The sequence below is a fragment of the Nyctereutes procyonoides genome, unplaced genomic scaffold, assembly GCF_905146905.1.
Source record: "Nyctereutes procyonoides isolate TBG_1078 unplaced genomic scaffold, NYPRO_anot_genome, whole genome shotgun sequence".
In the NCBI taxonomy this organism is placed as follows: Eukaryota; Metazoa; Chordata; class Mammalia; order Carnivora; family Canidae; genus Nyctereutes; species Nyctereutes procyonoides.
The window spans coordinates 66,295,795-66,314,004 of NW_026575125.1; the positions used below are offsets into that span (position 1 = coordinate 66,295,795).

Genomic DNA, 18,210 nt, shown 5'->3' on the forward strand with positions numbered 1-18,210 from the left:
ACCGCTGAGCCAAGCACATATTTCAATTGAATCCACAGTATTAGGAAAATATATTATATTATATTATTCCTGATTTCTTTTAAGTTTTTATTTACATTCCAGTTAGCATACAGAGCACTATCAGTTTCAAATGTACAATTTAGTGATTCAACTATACATGCAGTGCCTGGTGCTCTTCACAGCAAGTGCACTCCTAACCCCCATCACTTATTTAACCTATCCCCCACCCACCTCCTTTCTAGTAATCATCAGTTTGTTCTCTACAGAACAAGAGTCTGTTACATCACTGTAGCTCCATCCATGTTGTTGCAAATGGCAAGATTTCATTCTTTTTGATGGCTGAGTAATATTTCATTGTGCGTATATATATAATACATATCGAGTTATATATATATATATATATATATATATATATATATATATATATATATAAATTTATTCTTTATCCATTTAAAAGCTGGTGGACATTTGGGATCTCTCCATGTTTTGGCAGTTGTGCTAATGCTGCTATAAACTTTAGGGTGCATGTACCCCTTCTAATTATTTTGTATTAATTTTTTAATAATAAATTTATTTTTTTTGGTGTTCAATTTGCCAACATACAGAATAACACCCAGTGCTCATCCCGTCAAGTGCCCCCCTCAGTGCCCGTCACCCATTCACCCCCACCCCGTGCCCTCCTCCCCTTCCACTACCCCTAGTTCATTTCTCAGAGTTAGGAGTCTTTATGTTCTGTCTCCCTTTCTGATATTTCCTACCCATTTCTTCTCCCTTCCCTTCTATTCCCTTTCACTATTATTTATATTCCCCAAATGAATGAGAACATATAATGTTTGTCCTTCTCCGATTGACTTATTTCACTCAGTATAATACCCTCCAGTTCCATCCACGTTGAAGCAAATGGTGGGTATTTGTCATTTCTAATGGCTAATATTCCATTGCATACATAAACCACAAGAAGATGTGGTTTATTTTGTATTCTTTAGGTAAATACATAGTAGTGCAATTTCTGGATGGTGGGGCTGTTATATTTTTAACTATTTGAGTAACTTCCATCCTTTTTTTCCAGAGTGGTTGTACCAGTTTGCATTCCCCCTAACAGTGTAAGAGAGTTCCCCTTTTTCCACATCCTCACCAATATCTTTTGTTTCTTGTGCTATTAGTTTTAGCCATTCTGACAAGTGATATCTCATTGCCGTTTTCATTTGTATTTTTCTTTTTAAAAAATATTGTATTTATTTTTTCATGAGACACACACACAGAGGCAGAGACACAGGCAGAGGGAGAAACAGGCTCCATGCAGGGCACCTGATGCAGGACTCGATCCCTGGTCTCCAGGATCACATCCTGGGCCAAAGGCGGCGCTAAACCACTGAGACACCAGGGTTGCCCCATTTGTATTTTTCTGATGATGTGTGATGTTGATCATCTTTTCATGTGTATGTTGGCCACCTGTAGGTCTTCTTTGGAAAAATATCTATTCATGCTTCTGCTCATTGTTAAATCAGTGTATTTGTTTCTTTGTCCCTGACTTTTTGTAATATTAGAACTTAAGTTTCTATAATTGTATACATTATGATTTCTAATGAAAGTTAAATAACTTTCAATAAGAAAAGACTAATTAATATACCAATGTTAACTAGAAGAACTTAAGCACTATCAAAATCAGCCAATTCTGAATGGATATTTTATGTTGTAACAAAAAATATCTATTTCGGTTAAAAACAATTTGAAGTTCAATCCTTTAACTTGACTAAACTTAACTTAAAATCCTTGTCAATTCTATCAGTAATTATAATAAATTAACTGAACATGTTTGTATGTGTTAATTCCTTAAAGAATTTTAAAACATGCATGGGATAAGACTATCTGTATTCAGTCAAGTGACAGTGAGGTGAAATATATATTATATATTGTCTGTAGGGAGGCAAGAAAAAGTAGTCAGAGGATATTAAATTACCATTAATGTTAATAATTCCATGATGAAAAGAAAATGAACTTTTGAACATCTGAAGCAAGAAAAATATCAGATGGCTCTTTCTGTGAAACCCAAACAAAAAGTTAAATATTTCCAACTACAAAAATGCTATAGTTATTTAAGATTTAAAAATAAAAGATGGATAAATAAAGGCAACCAATAGAGAATCACATGTAAAACTAAAACTAACAATATGAATTCAGAATTGAGATGCGTATAAACAATATTTTGCTAGAATTTCATACGGATCTTAATTTTTTCAACTTTCTAATATTAGAATTCTTTAAATTTGCTTAGCAAAACTTTCTCCTTCTTGGGATATGTGGGTGGCTCAGCAGTTGAGCGCTTCTGCCTTCTGTTCAAGGCATGATCCTGGGATCAAGTCCGACATCAGGGTCCCCCCAGGGAGCCTACTTTTCCCTCTGCCTGTGTCGCTGCCTCTCTATGTGTGTGTCTCATGAATAAATAAATAAATTATTTTAAAAAAAACTTTCTCCTTTTTCCCATCCCTAGTTATTTTTCCAAATTAGAAGTTTTAAACAAAGTCCTGAAACTATGCCATTATGGGGAGAATTATATTATAATGGCCTGGTTTTTTAATACATGTAATCTAACTGTGTTACATATACTCCTATGTGCTAAATACAGGTGCCATATAGTCTGTAGGAACATCAGTTGTATAGTTCAAAGATTAATCCTACCACAAAAGCCAAACATTAAAACTACTTGTTAATTTACTTAAATTCTTAAACTAAATATTAAATTTCTTATCTGGTATCTTACTCTCACAGACAGAACCCATTCTGATAAACAGCTTGAATTATGTTTTGTTGCTCAAAGTGACTTGTTTTCCTTTTCTTATTATGTGAGTGAAACTGAGTGTTAAAGTAGGATGTGCACAAAAATACTATTGTCTTACTAAGCTACCTTTCTTTCTTTCTTTTTTTTTTTTTAGCTACCTTTCTTTAGTTGTCTTAGTATCTAGTATAAATGAAGCGAGGTAGGCAAAGATCTTGCTATCATAATGCTTTTGTAATACTGTATTGATATTATAAAATACAAATAGTTTTAATGTTTAAGAATAATGTTAATCTCTCAAGACTCAATTACAAACCTTTGAATCATAGACTGAGTATAACAGATCTCCCTCCCTAAAGAGAATGGGCTTCATTCAGAAACATCCTCACTGACACACTCAGAATAATGTTTGATCAAAAGTCTAGACATTCCGTGGTTAAGTAAGTTGACACATTAAATTAACCATCATAATTCTATAAATAGTAGTCTGCATTGATGAAACACTCAGCAAGTATGGTACGCGCTCATTTAGTAAGTTTAACAACAAGGTAAGTGTGAATTAAAAAAATAAATATCAAACCTTTTGGGAAGGTACATAAAAGAAAGTGTTTACCTTGAAATTGGAAACGAAATAATTCCAAAATAAAACAATTTAAAATTAATCATTAAGCTTAACTAAATATTTCTCCATAATAGTGGATAATGAAGTATCATATGTAGATCATTTAAACCAATATATTATTTTTTTATTTAGACTAAGTTACTATATTGCCAAACAATTTTAATATTCTCATCAGGAAGTTTCTCTGGAGCCATAACAAATTCTATCCTAAACTCTAATTGCTTGCTATAAATGTGATCATCATATACATCATTTGAGTAATTTCTTTTTTTCAAATGCATAACCAAATTTGATAGCTTTTTCTATGATCCACATTAGCTATTGAGTAGGTTTTACAACTGAGCCAATCTCTTTCTCTCCTTCACTCTATCTCTCAGTCTCATTTACTATTTTTCTTTTCTTTCATTGGGGAGTAGATAGGAGAATGGAATATACGGTCTTTTATCATATTGACATAATGATATAAACTCTCAGAGTTTACATACATGACCTAATAGGTAACCACATTTTTAGACTGTTTTATGTTTTTTTTCTTAACCCATTCATAAAAATTATGTCACTTATGAAAGGCAGTCACAGTGTTGAACAAAATGGAGTAGACCTGGAGACTTAGGTTTTTGCCTATACTTTGTCATTTATTGCACAGGAAACCAAAAAATTCACATAGCCTGTTTTCTCATCAGAATAATTTGACCTCCCACAAGATCACATTGGTGATGACTTAATGTGGCTGGATTTTTTTGACTTAATGTTTGTGAAAGTATGATGTACTGTATAAATGTAATGTATTATTATTTGTAGTACTAGTTGCATTACATTGCTGTAGGTGAGAGGGTTTTCAACCAGGGACACTGGCTACAATAAAAACACCATCCTATCTCAATTGTTCATCTGAATCACAAAAGGGCTCTTCATTTAAATAGGCAGTTTAGCTTGGAATTTATGGTATTAGAGCTCCCTGATGGGGCTATCAAATAGTGGTTTTTGTATGAATAATTTTACTATTAAGCTAAGGCACTTCCAAAATAACTAAACTCTGAGTGGAGCTGAGGGAGTGATTAGATTCATCCAAGATGCCCCCAATTTATTTAGAGGCTGTTTTAAGCTGATTCAAGATTATCTCTTTATTGTACAAAATAAATTACCAACTAGACAAGTTTATCTCCATTTTGGAAGTATATTTTTTCACATTTAGAACTTGAGCCTTTTTTACTCTGAAAAATGTTGTGAATGATAACTGTGTTGCCATAGAAAAATATGCAACATTACAAATAAGAAAAATATAGTGGTATTTTCATGAAAAAATTGAAATACAAAGGCCTGAAATTTGATACTTCATAAAATATAGCCCTGTGACAAAGAGAGAATTAAGTAATAATATATAATAATTGAAAGACAACCCCAACACCTCCCTCCCAAAAATAACTCCATCGGAATCCCTTTTAGATTGTCCTAAATTTGTATATTATCCATTGTAAAATATATATTTGCCTTGGTTAATAAAAGATCATGTTTTTCCATAAGGGAAGAGTTTTTCATTAATCTGTTTATCTCATCTCAAAGGAATTCAGTATGTTGCCCCCTCAAATGCACAAAGCTACCTTTCCCAGGTCTTCAACATAGCCTCCACCTTGAAAATTTCCAGCCTTCCTCTTAAGGTTTTTGGCTAAAGATCAACTTAAAATCAGTCACTTTCGGGGTCATAAGCTGTTGCTACCTACAACAGCTTGGAGAGAAAAAGCACTTGTAACAACTCGAACACTTACCCATGTGGCCTGTGAAACAGTTAAGACCTTTTGTTGTGTTCAATAAATAATTCTCAGTGGAAACATTTGGCTCCTCAGCTTCAGAAGGTTCCCCTTACCCTCTTTCACAGGCAGCAATGACATCTATTTGTTATAAATGCATATATCTGTCTCTCTCATATTTTCTTAATTTCAACAATGTGAAATGCTTTCATATGCTTATTTTGTTAAGATATTTCTAAAGTAAAAGTTTCAGTAAAAGATCTTTCTTTTCTAGGAACACTTCATTGAGGTAATAAAGAACCAAGAATTCCTCCTGCTTCCAGCTAATGAAATTTCAAAACTTCTGTGCAGTGATGACATTAATGTGCCTGATGAAGAAACATTATTCCATGCTCTGATGCACTGGGTGGGGCATGATGTGCAGGCTAGACAACAGGACCTAGCGATGTTGCTTTCTTATATCAGGCTGCCATTACTTCCACCACAGGTATGAAAATTTACCCAGGTAACATATAATTCTAAACTACCACTAGGCATTAATCCATTCCTTTTTTGTATTATTTTATTCTGAGAATTTCTGTTAACTGGAATGTACATTGTTTCACAAAAAGACATATCCAGCCTTCAAATAGCACTATTTATGATGAAGAGAGAAAACAAGTATTAAAAAAAGTACAGATATTCCCTACATTTCAGCATACTCTAGTTTCAGTTTCCTCTCTCACCAAATAGCACTTGTAAGAAGCAGAAAGAAGAGAAAATGACTAGGTTCTTTTTTTCTTTTCCTGACCACCTTCTAGGTAAGCTGATAATAACCAGTATAGTAGCATCCAGAGGAGACTTTAGCAAGGAGTTAGTCTAATCTGGTTAATAGTTATTAACATATTAATTAGCTGCTATGATTGAAATCATACTATAGTAGCTTCAGATGCACTACAGAATCATTATAATGGCACCCTCATCATACATGCTGTAGGATAATAGTATAAACTATTCTAAACACAAACACCCTTGTATATGGTTTGGGATTGACCTATCTCATACTGAGTTTTAGTAAGTGAAGTTTAGTGAAGTTGGAGTGCAGTCTCACTATATACTTCTACCATTGGTGATTTTTTTCTGTAGCAAATTTATCAATAGAAGGTATCGATTGTATTCTATATATATGGATATATTGCACATACGCACATTTCATATATTATATAGCCTGTGACTGATATCATCAAACATCATCCACATTGTAAGTAGGAGCTTCATCTAGATTTAGTGTATTAGTAACTTCATAAACGTTAAAATTAATTCACTTTCAACAAACTGCTAATATTAAAAAATAGAATATTAATTTGCTAATGTTTTCTCTACTTTTTTTTAACTTTTATCTGTTAATTAAATCCATGGAGCTACATATTTACTTTTAAGAATCTATCCACATGCAGTGAAAGAATCCTGACTGCCTTCTTGGGTATAGCAAATTTATTCGAAGGGCAAGGCAATAGTAACACCAAAAAGAGAAACATTAAAATATATGTGTAATTTTAGACCCAAGGTTCCGAATTTTTGGAAATTTTATGTTTGTGTGAATGTGTATACACTTATATGTGTTATTCTCATGAGAGGTTCTAATATGATTTATTAGATTCTTTAAGGCAGTGCTACTCAAAATGGCCCTGAGCTAGCAGCATAGCATTGCCTGAAAGCTGGTTTTAAACTCTGTTTCCTAGGCCCCCACCACAGACCTACTGAAAGAATTTATGGCTGTGAGGCCAAGGAATCTGTGTTTTAATATGTTCTCCAGATGATTCTTAGATATGCATAAAAACTGAGACACAATGGTGTAAAGGATCAGAGGTCCTTAATTTTACACTGCTTTGTCTATATGATGTTATTTCAGCAAACTGCTTAGTTTGGCTTCTCTTACTTTATTGGAATAAGAAGAAATTTCCAGCACAAACACACAACCAATGGTCTTTGGCCTCCCACCCCTGAGTATGTCTTAGGTCTAAAGTGTGGACTTCTGTGAACTTTTCCTAATAATGTTAGTGATGGGTAATATCATACAAAAAATAGACCTTCCAATATAATTTTAATAGTGACTTTAACAAATATTCTAGAAATGAAATATATGAAGAGAATGATGGTAAATGCCTGAAGAATATTTTGAAAAAAAAGTTATATAGCCCAGTTTTCAAATAAATTTTCAGCAACATATGCATTAAGGAGATGCCTGGGGTCTCACCAGCCAAGTCAAATAGTAATCCATAAGATGTTACAGGTGGAATGAAAACTAAGCTAGGGTTAAGTACTGCAGAACAGGAAACCTCAGGGAAGTTTTATGTGAAGAGATTAGCATTTCCACTCCAACAAACTGCTTACAATTCCTTTCAGTGTCCTATGATACTGTAGACCCAAAACTCTAATGAACCAATATAAATGACCCTTGGTAAAATTCTGAAACAGGCTCTTGAGTCTCCTCAGCTCATCTCAGGAAAAATATTTTACTTAGATTTTATCCCATTCAATTGAGGTCTTATTGTCTTCCAGGCAATGATGGTCATAAAGCATTTATCATCTAATATTACTTAATTATTAACACATATTCTTTTCTGATATACACATGTACAAGTATAGATAAAAAACATCCACTTTCAAAATACTTATAAAAGTGACTTGATAAAGATGCAGTTCTTTATAGGTGATATTACTTTATTTTAACTGGTCATGTTTATACCAACTTCTCTTAGTTCACCAATAACTGTTTGATTAGCTACATGCAATAGACTGAAAGATGCCTATTTTGTGTAGACATAGCCAGTCCCTTGAAGGGGACCCATTTTATGAGTGTCTTTTCACTCTCACTTCTTGTTATTCTATGAGTATCTATTGAAAAAAATATATATCAAATAAATCTGAACAGATCAGTAGCTACTACCATGAGATCTTTAACTATTTTACATCATAAGTGGACATAAAAATGTTACTAAGCAATTTAAAATGCAAACACTTTTACATTTGAATTAGCTCATGTTTTCTCCAAAGTTATATAAGCAAAAATATGCTCTTTTTAGTGGTGGATTCTTTACTTCATATACCATGAATCATTACTTTTCAGTTACTGGTGGATCTTGAAAATAGCTCCATGTTTACTGGTGATCTTGAATGTCAGAAGCTCCTAATGGAAGCTATGAAGTATCATCTCTTACCTGAGAAAAGACCTATGATGCAAAGCCCTCGGACAAAGCCTAGAAAATCAACTGTAGGGGCACTTTATGCTGTGGGAGGCATGGATTCTATGAAAGGTAACAATAATGATTAGAAAGTAATATTCAAAAAAGAAGACATATTGTCAACACCCCCAAGTTTTGAAGGTGGCATATTTAAATTTGTGCATGTAAAACTCATTTCATAAATAGCATACTTTATGAAATTTTGCAAATTTCTTTTTTTACCTTATGGGATATAATCCTTTAATTAATGTTACCTCTTACTAGGTACTTTTATTTTATGGCAGCAATTTTTAAATTTGAGTACGTGCTTTGCAATATAAGATGTTTTCAGGGAAAACTTACTTCAGGTTTATCATAATTGGAAGGGTTTAGCAAATTTGTATAAAAAGCATATTTGTTGTTAGAAATAGAAGAGGAGCTTTGCTCCAAGTTCCTGTTAGATGCTCAAAGACCTGTTACAAAGAATCTTGATGTATTGAAGTTACGGAATAAAAAACTAGTTCCAAACTCAGGTTTGGCTGCTTTCCGTGTGAAAATCAATATCCAGAGACAAGTAATGGTGAGAAAAGAAAGATTGCTTTATTCAGAAAGTCACAATGTGGGAAGATGGTGGACTAATGTCTCCAAGACCACCTTCCCAGTCAAGATGAACCCAGAGGGTTTTAAAGGAGAAGGTTTGGGAAATGGTTGGGGCTGAGTGCAGGAGAAGCTGGTGCTCAGGCAGTTAATCATATGTCAACATGACCTTGAACAGACTTGCTGGCATCAATGGCAGCTATTTTCAAATGTGATCAGGCCTTATCTTTTGGGATAGTCTGGTTCTTCATTCCTTAAGGCCAATGGTCTACAAAATCTCAAGGAAAATAGGTTGACTCTATTATAAACAAAGGGACACAGGTCAATAAACAAGGAGTGCATAATCTTGAAGTAATTTAACCCTTAAGACCAGCAGGAGTGCTATTATAAATCCCTGTTGTCAATCCTTCATTCCTTTCTATGGGATATAGGTAGAAGTCCATCTTCTGTAACTGCTCCAAACTGAATTAGGACAGACTATGGCTTTGGAATGGAAAAATCTGATATAGTGCAGGACATAGTTTTTGCTACCTTGTTCTCATGGAGGGAGTATAGAGGTGGTTTCTTATCCCATAGCTTGCATATTTTTCTACATTGTTTGACACTACATGGCATCATTAACTTTATCCCATAGTCTAAGGACTAGTAACAGTAGAGTTAAGTCAAATTTTATCATTCCCTCTAAAATTGATCTGATACCAAAAGAATAGATCAGTATAAAAGAAAAAGAGATCAGTAAACCAGTCCCAGACACCTTGGAAAAATGAAATGTTGTGAGCAAAGGCCTATTGCAGCCAAGTGGCTTGCTGCCTGATTTTGTCCCTCTGGGTTCTTACTTCTAAGGAGGAGTTATTATAGGTACAGAAAGTGGTATTAGCTATTATATAGACTCTGGCTTGTGCAGCAAGCAATTAAGAAATTAATAAGAGGCAATTCTATGGAAACAAAAACAAAGGTTAATGCTTGGAGCAAATTATAAACCCAATATCAGAGTCCCAAATGCTCCCAATGAGAGGACATTTAGATGTCAGGCTCAAAGCATCCTCAGATGGAGTGGGAGTAAGCACTGGCAATCTGGTAGATTTTTATGGTTTGTAGTTCAAATGTTTCTAGTGGTTTTTTTTGAGTGGCCCATAGAGCAGCAGGCATGAAGATTGACTATATATGAGCTATTGTGCCAATTTCACTGAAGTTTCTCTTGAGTTGTCTAGTTTCAATTTACAGGGCTTCAAGAAAAAGGGCAGTTTTAGTTCTTAATTATTTTTAAGACAAGAGAATAGGAGAAGATTGGAAACCTTACTTTGGAGAGTCACAGACAAATATTGGAAGAAACCAGAACTTAGTTCCAGCCCAGGTTTATAAGCAAATAACAAACTCTCAAAGATAATTATTCAGAACTAGAATCTACATCTATGAAAGTGTGTTATTGAAATATAATTTTTCTCTCTAAAGTCACCCTCATTCCTGTCGAAGATAGTCAAATGAAGACTGATTTGTTTGTAAGATAAGTTTAGTTTTAATAAATTTAATTAACATTTTACATAATTATTTACATAAATACAGCAAGAATAGTGATTGACAATAGAGATTCTTTTAAAACCTGCTTTGCCAGAGGTTTTTACAAGGAATTTTAGATTAAACTTCCAATAGCCTCTCAAGGCCAGAAGCCAGGTCAAATATATGCCATCAGATTTGCCTACAATACCTGCAGATTTGGCTGAATTCTTCTCTTCCTGAGGTCTTGGAAATATATTGAGGTTCCTGCATCTTCCGGGAAGTGACATTTCTGACTCACCTGGTATGACTGCTGGGAACTCTTTAAACAAGGTACCAGGCCAACATCTCCAAGGGACTTTATTGGTTCCATATAGTCCACCTGAGTTCCTTAAAACAATCTAGTTATAACTGAATCTTTGCGTGTCTTTCTTAAATATGGCATTCCACTTAAAGCCTTGGTAAAGTAACCGATGTTTCCAATGGTGTCTTGTTAAAAGAGTATCAATTTTCATTGAATATATGCAAATAATGATAATTGCCATGAAAGAAAGAATACTGATTGACAGTTTCCAAATTCCTCAGGGATCAGGTAAGGAAAAAATAAGTATTTCAGTTTGTTTACAAAAGAATATTTTCATCAAATTTCTATAAGTCATAGATATCTTAAGAGAGGGATCCCTGGGTGGCGCAGCGGTTTGGCGCCTGCCTTTGGCCCAGGGCGCGATCCTGGAGACCCGGGATCGAATCCCACATCAGGCTCCCGGTGCATGGAGCCTGCTTCTCCCTCTGCCTATGTCTCTGCCTCTCTCTCTCTCTCTCTGTGACTATCATAAATAAATAAAAATTAAAAAAAAAAGTTATTCAGTGTGGTATCTAAAAAAAAAGATATCTTAAGAGAAAAAGCTTTCTTAAATTTGGGAGAGCAAACATTAGAGAAACAGCAATGTTTTAAATAAGAATTATAAAAATATGATTATATTTTAAAATTTATTTAGTCCCATGTTTTTTAATTCTTGTTCTGTTTGGATGCAGTTTTTCCATTAGTTCTGGAAATTGTTAGTTTAGTTTTATGATCTTAAAAGTATCAGACTTGTGTCTGTCAAAAGTCCTTTTCATGAATCTCCTTGAAGTTGAAATGTATTTTGCAAGAGCATCAGAATAACTGAAAATGACAAAAGAGTCAAAAATCGCCATGTTTGGGGGATCCCTGGGTGGCTCAGCGGATTGGCGCCTGCCTTTGGCCCCGGGGCGCAGTCCTGGAGTCACGGGATCGACTCCCACATAGGGCTCCCCACATGGAGCCTGCTTCTCCCTCTGCCTGTGTCTCTGCTTCTGTGTGTGTGTGTGTGTGTGTGTGTGTGTGTGTCTATCATGAATGAATCTTTTAAAAAATTATTTTAAAAAATCGCCATGTTTAAAAATCTGATAAGACTTTATTATAATGTGGTTGACAAGGAAATCCAGTTATTTCTGTGGCACACAATGTTTTACCAATTAGAATTACATGTAATGACATTATATCAGGACATATTAATACTTTAAGAATCTTACATAACTTTTAGAACCATCATAACATTTACACACATAATATAACCTCATAAAATTAATCATTGTTTGACAATGCTTCCAATGTAACTTAACATACCAAATAAACAAACCTAATTAGTCAAGATTATTTAGAATTTGAATTTTTAGGAAGTTTGTTAAGAACCTCAGAAGATTCTAAATGGTATGCCTAAATAGGATCGTAGGTCACTATAAAATTTTAATACTTTATCATGTATTTAACCAAGGTGACAATAAAAGATCCCAAAGGCAAAAACAGAGGGTTACTTGGTTGTTAGCAAAACAGCTTCTTTAAATATTGAGAAGATTTAGTAATCAAAGACCCAATGAAAACAGAGAAACCTTGGTTTTCTGGGCAGATAAAGATAAAATAGCTTGTTTATAATTTCTTATCAAGAACAGACCAAATATAAAAAAATATATAAAAAAAAGAACAGACCAAATATAAAAGAAGCTTTTGTCTTTTTAACAAAGCTAAGCCAATTTCCAGAGAAAAAAACAAATTCCAATCTTATATCAGGATATTTTAAAAATTCATTTCTTCCAATCTTAGTGAGTCCTGACCATGCATAGTTTTTCCCAAAGATTCCCCTTTATAACCTTCCTACAATTTCTTTTTTAACTCAAATTATTTCATAAGCCTCACCTCTCTATAAATAGCCAATCTCGTTTTGGGAAAAAATACTTTCTTTCCCTCAACAAAAATGCATTTTATTCCTCATACCTTTCTTATACATCTCCTGTTTTCCTATATACAGTTACTTTCCTTATCATTTCCAGCAGTCTCAATTCCATTCATCAGAACTTTAACTCTTAGAAACCTTTCTCCAGTGAAAACTCAGTAGTAACCAACAAATTGTGAACTATTAGACCAGAATTATTTAGGTTGGTATATTTGTGAATACATTTTATATTTTATAGGAATGTGATTTTTTTATAGTACAACTTTTTAATAAAGCATAAGACATAGTTATTAGCAGACCCAAGTATATTTAGTTTTCTGTAATAAGAAGCCAAAATCAGATAAACCTGTATTTAGTAATTAATGTTAAACAATTAACATATTTTGTCAAGACTTGAATATCCTAAGAAACTAAGCCAATTTATTATTTAACCTAACAAAACTTCAAAGTTTCAGGTTACTGAAGATTTTGGAAGCTATTTAAAATTTTATTTGTACACCCTTTTATCTATTCAACCTACTTATTCTCAGCATTTACCCACGTAAACTTCATTAGATAAAAATCAGTCATTATTTTAGGTCATTTTGTCAACAAATTGCAACAATTACAACGTGAATTTAATAAATTCAGGTAGAATAAAAGCTAATTATCTGTATTATATTTGATGATGATAACTCCAAAAGATATGTCTATTTTATTTATTTATTTTTAAAGATTTTATTTATTTATTCATGAGAGACACACACAGAGAGAGGCAGAGATATAGGAGATGTTTGAAAATACACAGTCACCATATCTGGGCAAGGTGGATGACTGTTGGGTAGTGGCTGAATGGGAGGTAGAGTTGGACCAGAATTCCAGGGACGTTCCTGTCTTTTTTTTTTTAAGATTTTTTTTATTTATTCAAAAGAGACACAGAGAGAGGCAGAGACACAGGCAGAGGGAGAAGCAGGCTCTCTGCAGCGGGTCCAATGTGGGACTGGAACCCCAGACCCCAGGATCATGCCCTGAGCCAAAGGCAGATGCTCAACCACTGAGTCACCCAGGTGTCCTGACGTGTCTATTTTAATGAAGCCATCAATCTTGATTAGCTTTAATAAAAAAAATACATCACACCTTTGTCCACTAAAAGGTCAATTAATTTTTTCCTCACTGTCAATTTTATCGGGGGTTCTTGTGGGGAAATCTGAATTGGGCAGTTTAAGTCCAGGGGAGCCTTTGGGCCCCTTCCTGCTGATTTAGGAGTTGTTCCAGTTTGAATCTCATAAGAAGGTGGCTGAACAGCTTGGGGTGCTTTTTTTCTTCAATAGTGAGGATAGAAAGAGCAGGAGTCAATGATGCTGAAGGTACCAAGGATGGTATAGGAGCCACTGAGTGAGAGGTATCCATTGTGGTAGAATAAAAGGAGGAGGGGGAAGGCAGAGGAAGAGACAGTAGGGGTGCTGCTGGCAAGGCCAGAGGCAGATTTTAAGTTTGGACTAACATTTCTCCATCTCTATTTTCTGTCTTTCTCTCCTGTTCTCTGCTTTTCAGCTTTCTGGTGGAGGTGGAGAAGCCAGGAGTGGGTAGGGCATTGGTTTTGATGTTTGAGTTTGGGCAGGTGGAGCTTGGATCTCCAGTATCTGACTGTATTCCTCCTCCTCTTCTTTATTATTCTGATTATTGGAAAAAAGGTCAGGTATCTTAGATTTTTGTCCTCTTTATCTCTCTGCACCATCAATTGGGTCCCTTCCTGTGAGGCATCTTTATTATGAAGTAATATAAAAGCCTGAATGTGGGGAATTTCATCCCATTTATCTGATCTCTGACAAAATAACTCTGATTTACAAAATGGTCTAATAATTTAGACATTCACTTAATGGTGTTTTTCTTTCAAGCTCAAAACATACATATTCCCAGAAGCATTAACAATAAAATACCATTTTTTAGGATATGAAATCATAACTGTATGTTTGCTAATCAGACAGAATTCACTCCAGTGTGTGTTTTTTTTAAAGATTTTATTTATTTATTCATGAGAGACACACAGAGAGAGGAAGAGACACAGGCAGAGGGAGAAGCAGGCTCCATGCAGAAGCCTGACATGGGACTAGATCCCGGGACCCCAGGATCACACCCTAGGCCAAAAGCAGGCGCTAAACCACTGAGCCACCCAGGTATCCCCACTCCAGTGTGTATTATTCCATCCTAAAACAGACAAAGTACTTCTGAGACAGAGAGATTCCTTTCCTTCAAGGACAGATTGGTATGGAGTCACTTATGAGCCAATTCTCTTACCACTGGTACCAGAGATTGACCCATAAAGGTTGAAATGGCTAAAAGCCTAGATGGCATAGAAAAAGGACTCCTGGATGCATGCCAGTGAACTGACTTGATCTGATATCTCAGCTCAAACAGATAAACAGATGCACGATTCCTCTCCACCAACAAAAACCACAGTAGGCAGTCCATACCAGTTTGGAGAAGACAGGGAGCCTCCTTGAAACAAAAGGAGTTTGGGCGGCTGCTTGAGAAAATCTGTCAAAGTCTCCTATCCAGGGCTCACTAACCATGAGCAGATGGCTCCAACTATCATAGCCATTGGCTTGGGAAATAAATGCATAAGTCCTGGCACTGTCTGAGAAAACTGCTCCACCCCAGGAATCCCAAGGGGGGGCGGCTGGACATATTGGAAGCACAACTCTTGACTAGCTCATCAAAATCTCTTACCAGGTAAAGAACCATTTCCAAACACTTTTGGCCACTCATCACTTAAAAAAAAATTTTTGAGAGAAAAGTAATGGTGGGAAGGGAAAATTGCTTTATTCAGGAAGCTAGAAACTTGGGAAGATAGTGGACTAATGTCCCTAAGACCATCTTCCCAGTCCAGTTGAAGCCGCAGAGTTTTAATGAGGAAGTGTGGGAAATAGTGGGCTATGTGCTGGAGAAGCTGGTGCTCAAGCAGTTAATTGCATGTCAACATGAATTTGAACAGACTTGCTGGCATCAGAGGTAGCTGTTTTCAAATGTGGTCAGGCCTTATCTTTTCAGAAAGTATGGCCCTTCAACCCTCAAGGTCAATGGTCTGCAAAATCTCAAGGAAAGTGGGTTGGTTTTAGGACTCAAACTAGCAAACAATAAATGCATAAGCTTGAAGTAAGTTAACCATTAAGACCAATTGGAAAGCTATTAACATTGATAAAAGATTGGAAATTTAAACCTGGAATAAGGTAATGATTTCACAAAAGAATTTTTTAATTATTTATTTATTTATTTATTTATTTATTTATTTATTTATTTAATTATTTTATTGGAGTTCAAATTGCCAACATATACCATATCACCCAATGCTCATCCCGTTAAGTGCCCCCTCAGTGCCCATCACCCAGTCACCCCAAGGCCCTGCCCACCTCCCCTTCCTCTAACCCTTGTTCGTTTCCCAGAGTTAAGAGCCTCTCATATTCTGTCACCCTCACTGATATTTCCACTCATTTTCTCTCCTTTCCCTTTATTCCCTTTCACTAATTTTTATATTCCCGAAATGAATGAGACCATATAATGTTTGTCCTTCTCCGACTGACTTTTTTCACTCAGCATATTACCCTCCAGTTCCATCCACGTTGAAGCAAATGGTGGGTATTTGTCATTTCTAATGGCTGAGTAATATTACATTCTATACATACACCATACCTTCTTTATCCATTCATCTTTTGAAGGACAATGAGGGTCCTTCCACAGTTTGGCTATTGTGGACATTGCTGCTATAAACATCGGGGTGCAGGTGTCCCGGCGTTTCATTGCACCTGTATCTTTGGGGTAAATCCCCAGCAGTGCAATTTCAGGGTCGAAGGGTAGTTCTATTTTTAACTCTTTGAGGAGCCTCCACACGGTTTTCCAGAGTGGCTGCCCCAGTTCACATTCCCACCAACAGTGCAAGAGGGTTCCCCTTTCTCCACATCCTCTCCAACGTGTTGTTTCCGGTCTTGTTAATTTTCACCATTCTCAACTAGTGTGAGGTGGTATCTCATTATGGTTTTGATTTGTATTTCCCTGATGGCAAGTGATGCAGATCTGATAGGTCATTTGCACATACCTTCTCCTTTTCTGTAGGTTGTTGACTGTTTCTTTTGCTTTGCAAAAGCTTTTTATCTTGATGAAGTCCCAATAATTCATTTTTGCTTTTGTTTCCCTTGCCTTCATAGATGTATCTTGCAAGAAGTTGCTGTGGCCAAGTTCAAAAAAGGTGTTGCCTGTGTTCTCCTCTAGAATTTTGATGGATGCTTTTCTCACATTTAGATCTTTCATCCATTTTGAGTTTATCTTTGTGTATGGTGAAAGAGCATGGTCTAGTTTCATTCTTCTGCATGTGGATGTCCAATTTTCCCAGCACCATTTATTGAAGACACGGTCTTTTTTCCAGTGGATAGTCTTTTCTGCTATGTCGAATTTCAGTTGGCCATAAACTTGAGGGTCCACTTCTGGACTCTCTATTCTGTTCCATTAATCTATGTGTCTGTTTTTGTGCCAGTACCACACTGTCTTGATGATCACAGCTTTGTAGAATAACCTGAAATCTGGCATTGTGATGCTCCCAGCTCTGGCTTTCTTTTTCAATATTCCCTTGGCTTTTCAGGGTCGTTTCTGATTCCACACAAATCTTAAGATGATTTGTTCCAACTCTCGAAGAAAGTCCATGGTATTTTGATAAGGACTGCTTTAAATGTGTAAATTCCCCTGGGTATCATTGACATTTTCACAATATTAATTCTTCCAATCCATGAGCATGGAATATTTTTCCATCTCTTTGTGTCTTCCTCAATTTCTTTCAGATGTGTTCTGTAGTTTTTAGGGTATAGATCCTTTACCTTTTTGGTTAGGTTTATTCCTAGGTATCTTATGCTTTTGGGTGCAATTGTAAATGGGATTTAATCATTAATTTCTCTTTCTTCAGTCTCATTGTTAGTGTATAGAAATGCTACTGAATTCTAGGCATTGTTTTTGTATCCTGCCACACTGTCGAATTGCTGTATGAGTTCTAGCAAACTTGAAGTGAGTCTTTTGGGTCTTCTATGCACAGTCTCATGTCATCGGGGAAGAGGGAGAGTTTGACTTCTTTGCCAACTTGAATGCCTTTTAATTCCTTTTGTTGTCTGATTGCTGAGGCTAGGGAGTCTAGTACTATGTTGAATAGCAGTGGTGAGAGTGAACATCCCTGTCGTGTTCCTGATATAGGGGAAAGGCTCCCAGTGTTTCCCCATTGAGGAAGGTAATAGCTGTGGACTTTTTGTAGATGGGTTTTAGGATGCTGAGGAATGGTCCCTCTATCCCTACATTCTGAAGAGTTTTGATCAGGAATGGATGCTGTATTTTGCCAAATGCTTTTCTGCATCTACTGAGAGGATCATGTGATTCTTGTTTTTTCTCTGGTTGATATGATTTATCACATTGATTGCTTTATGATTGTTGAACCAACCTTGCATCCTGGGGATAAATTACACTTGGTCATGGTGAATAATCTTCTTAATATACTGATAAATCC

The 18,210-nt window shown here is 35.5% G+C and overlaps 1 protein-coding gene across 1 annotated transcript in view; it reads left to right on the top strand.

Moving 5' to 3' along the window:
- Window positions 1–18,210, top strand: part of KLHL4 (kelch like family member 4) — a 161,182-nt gene that overhangs the window by 90,948 nt on the left and 52,024 nt on the right. The window contains exons 5-6 of the mRNA XM_055337464.1: window positions 5,421–5,633; window positions 8,256–8,442. Coding sequence (XP_055193439.1) covers window positions 5,421–5,633; window positions 8,256–8,442 — 400 coding nt within the window. The remainder of the gene's footprint in view (window positions 1–5,420; window positions 5,634–8,255; window positions 8,443–18,210) is intronic.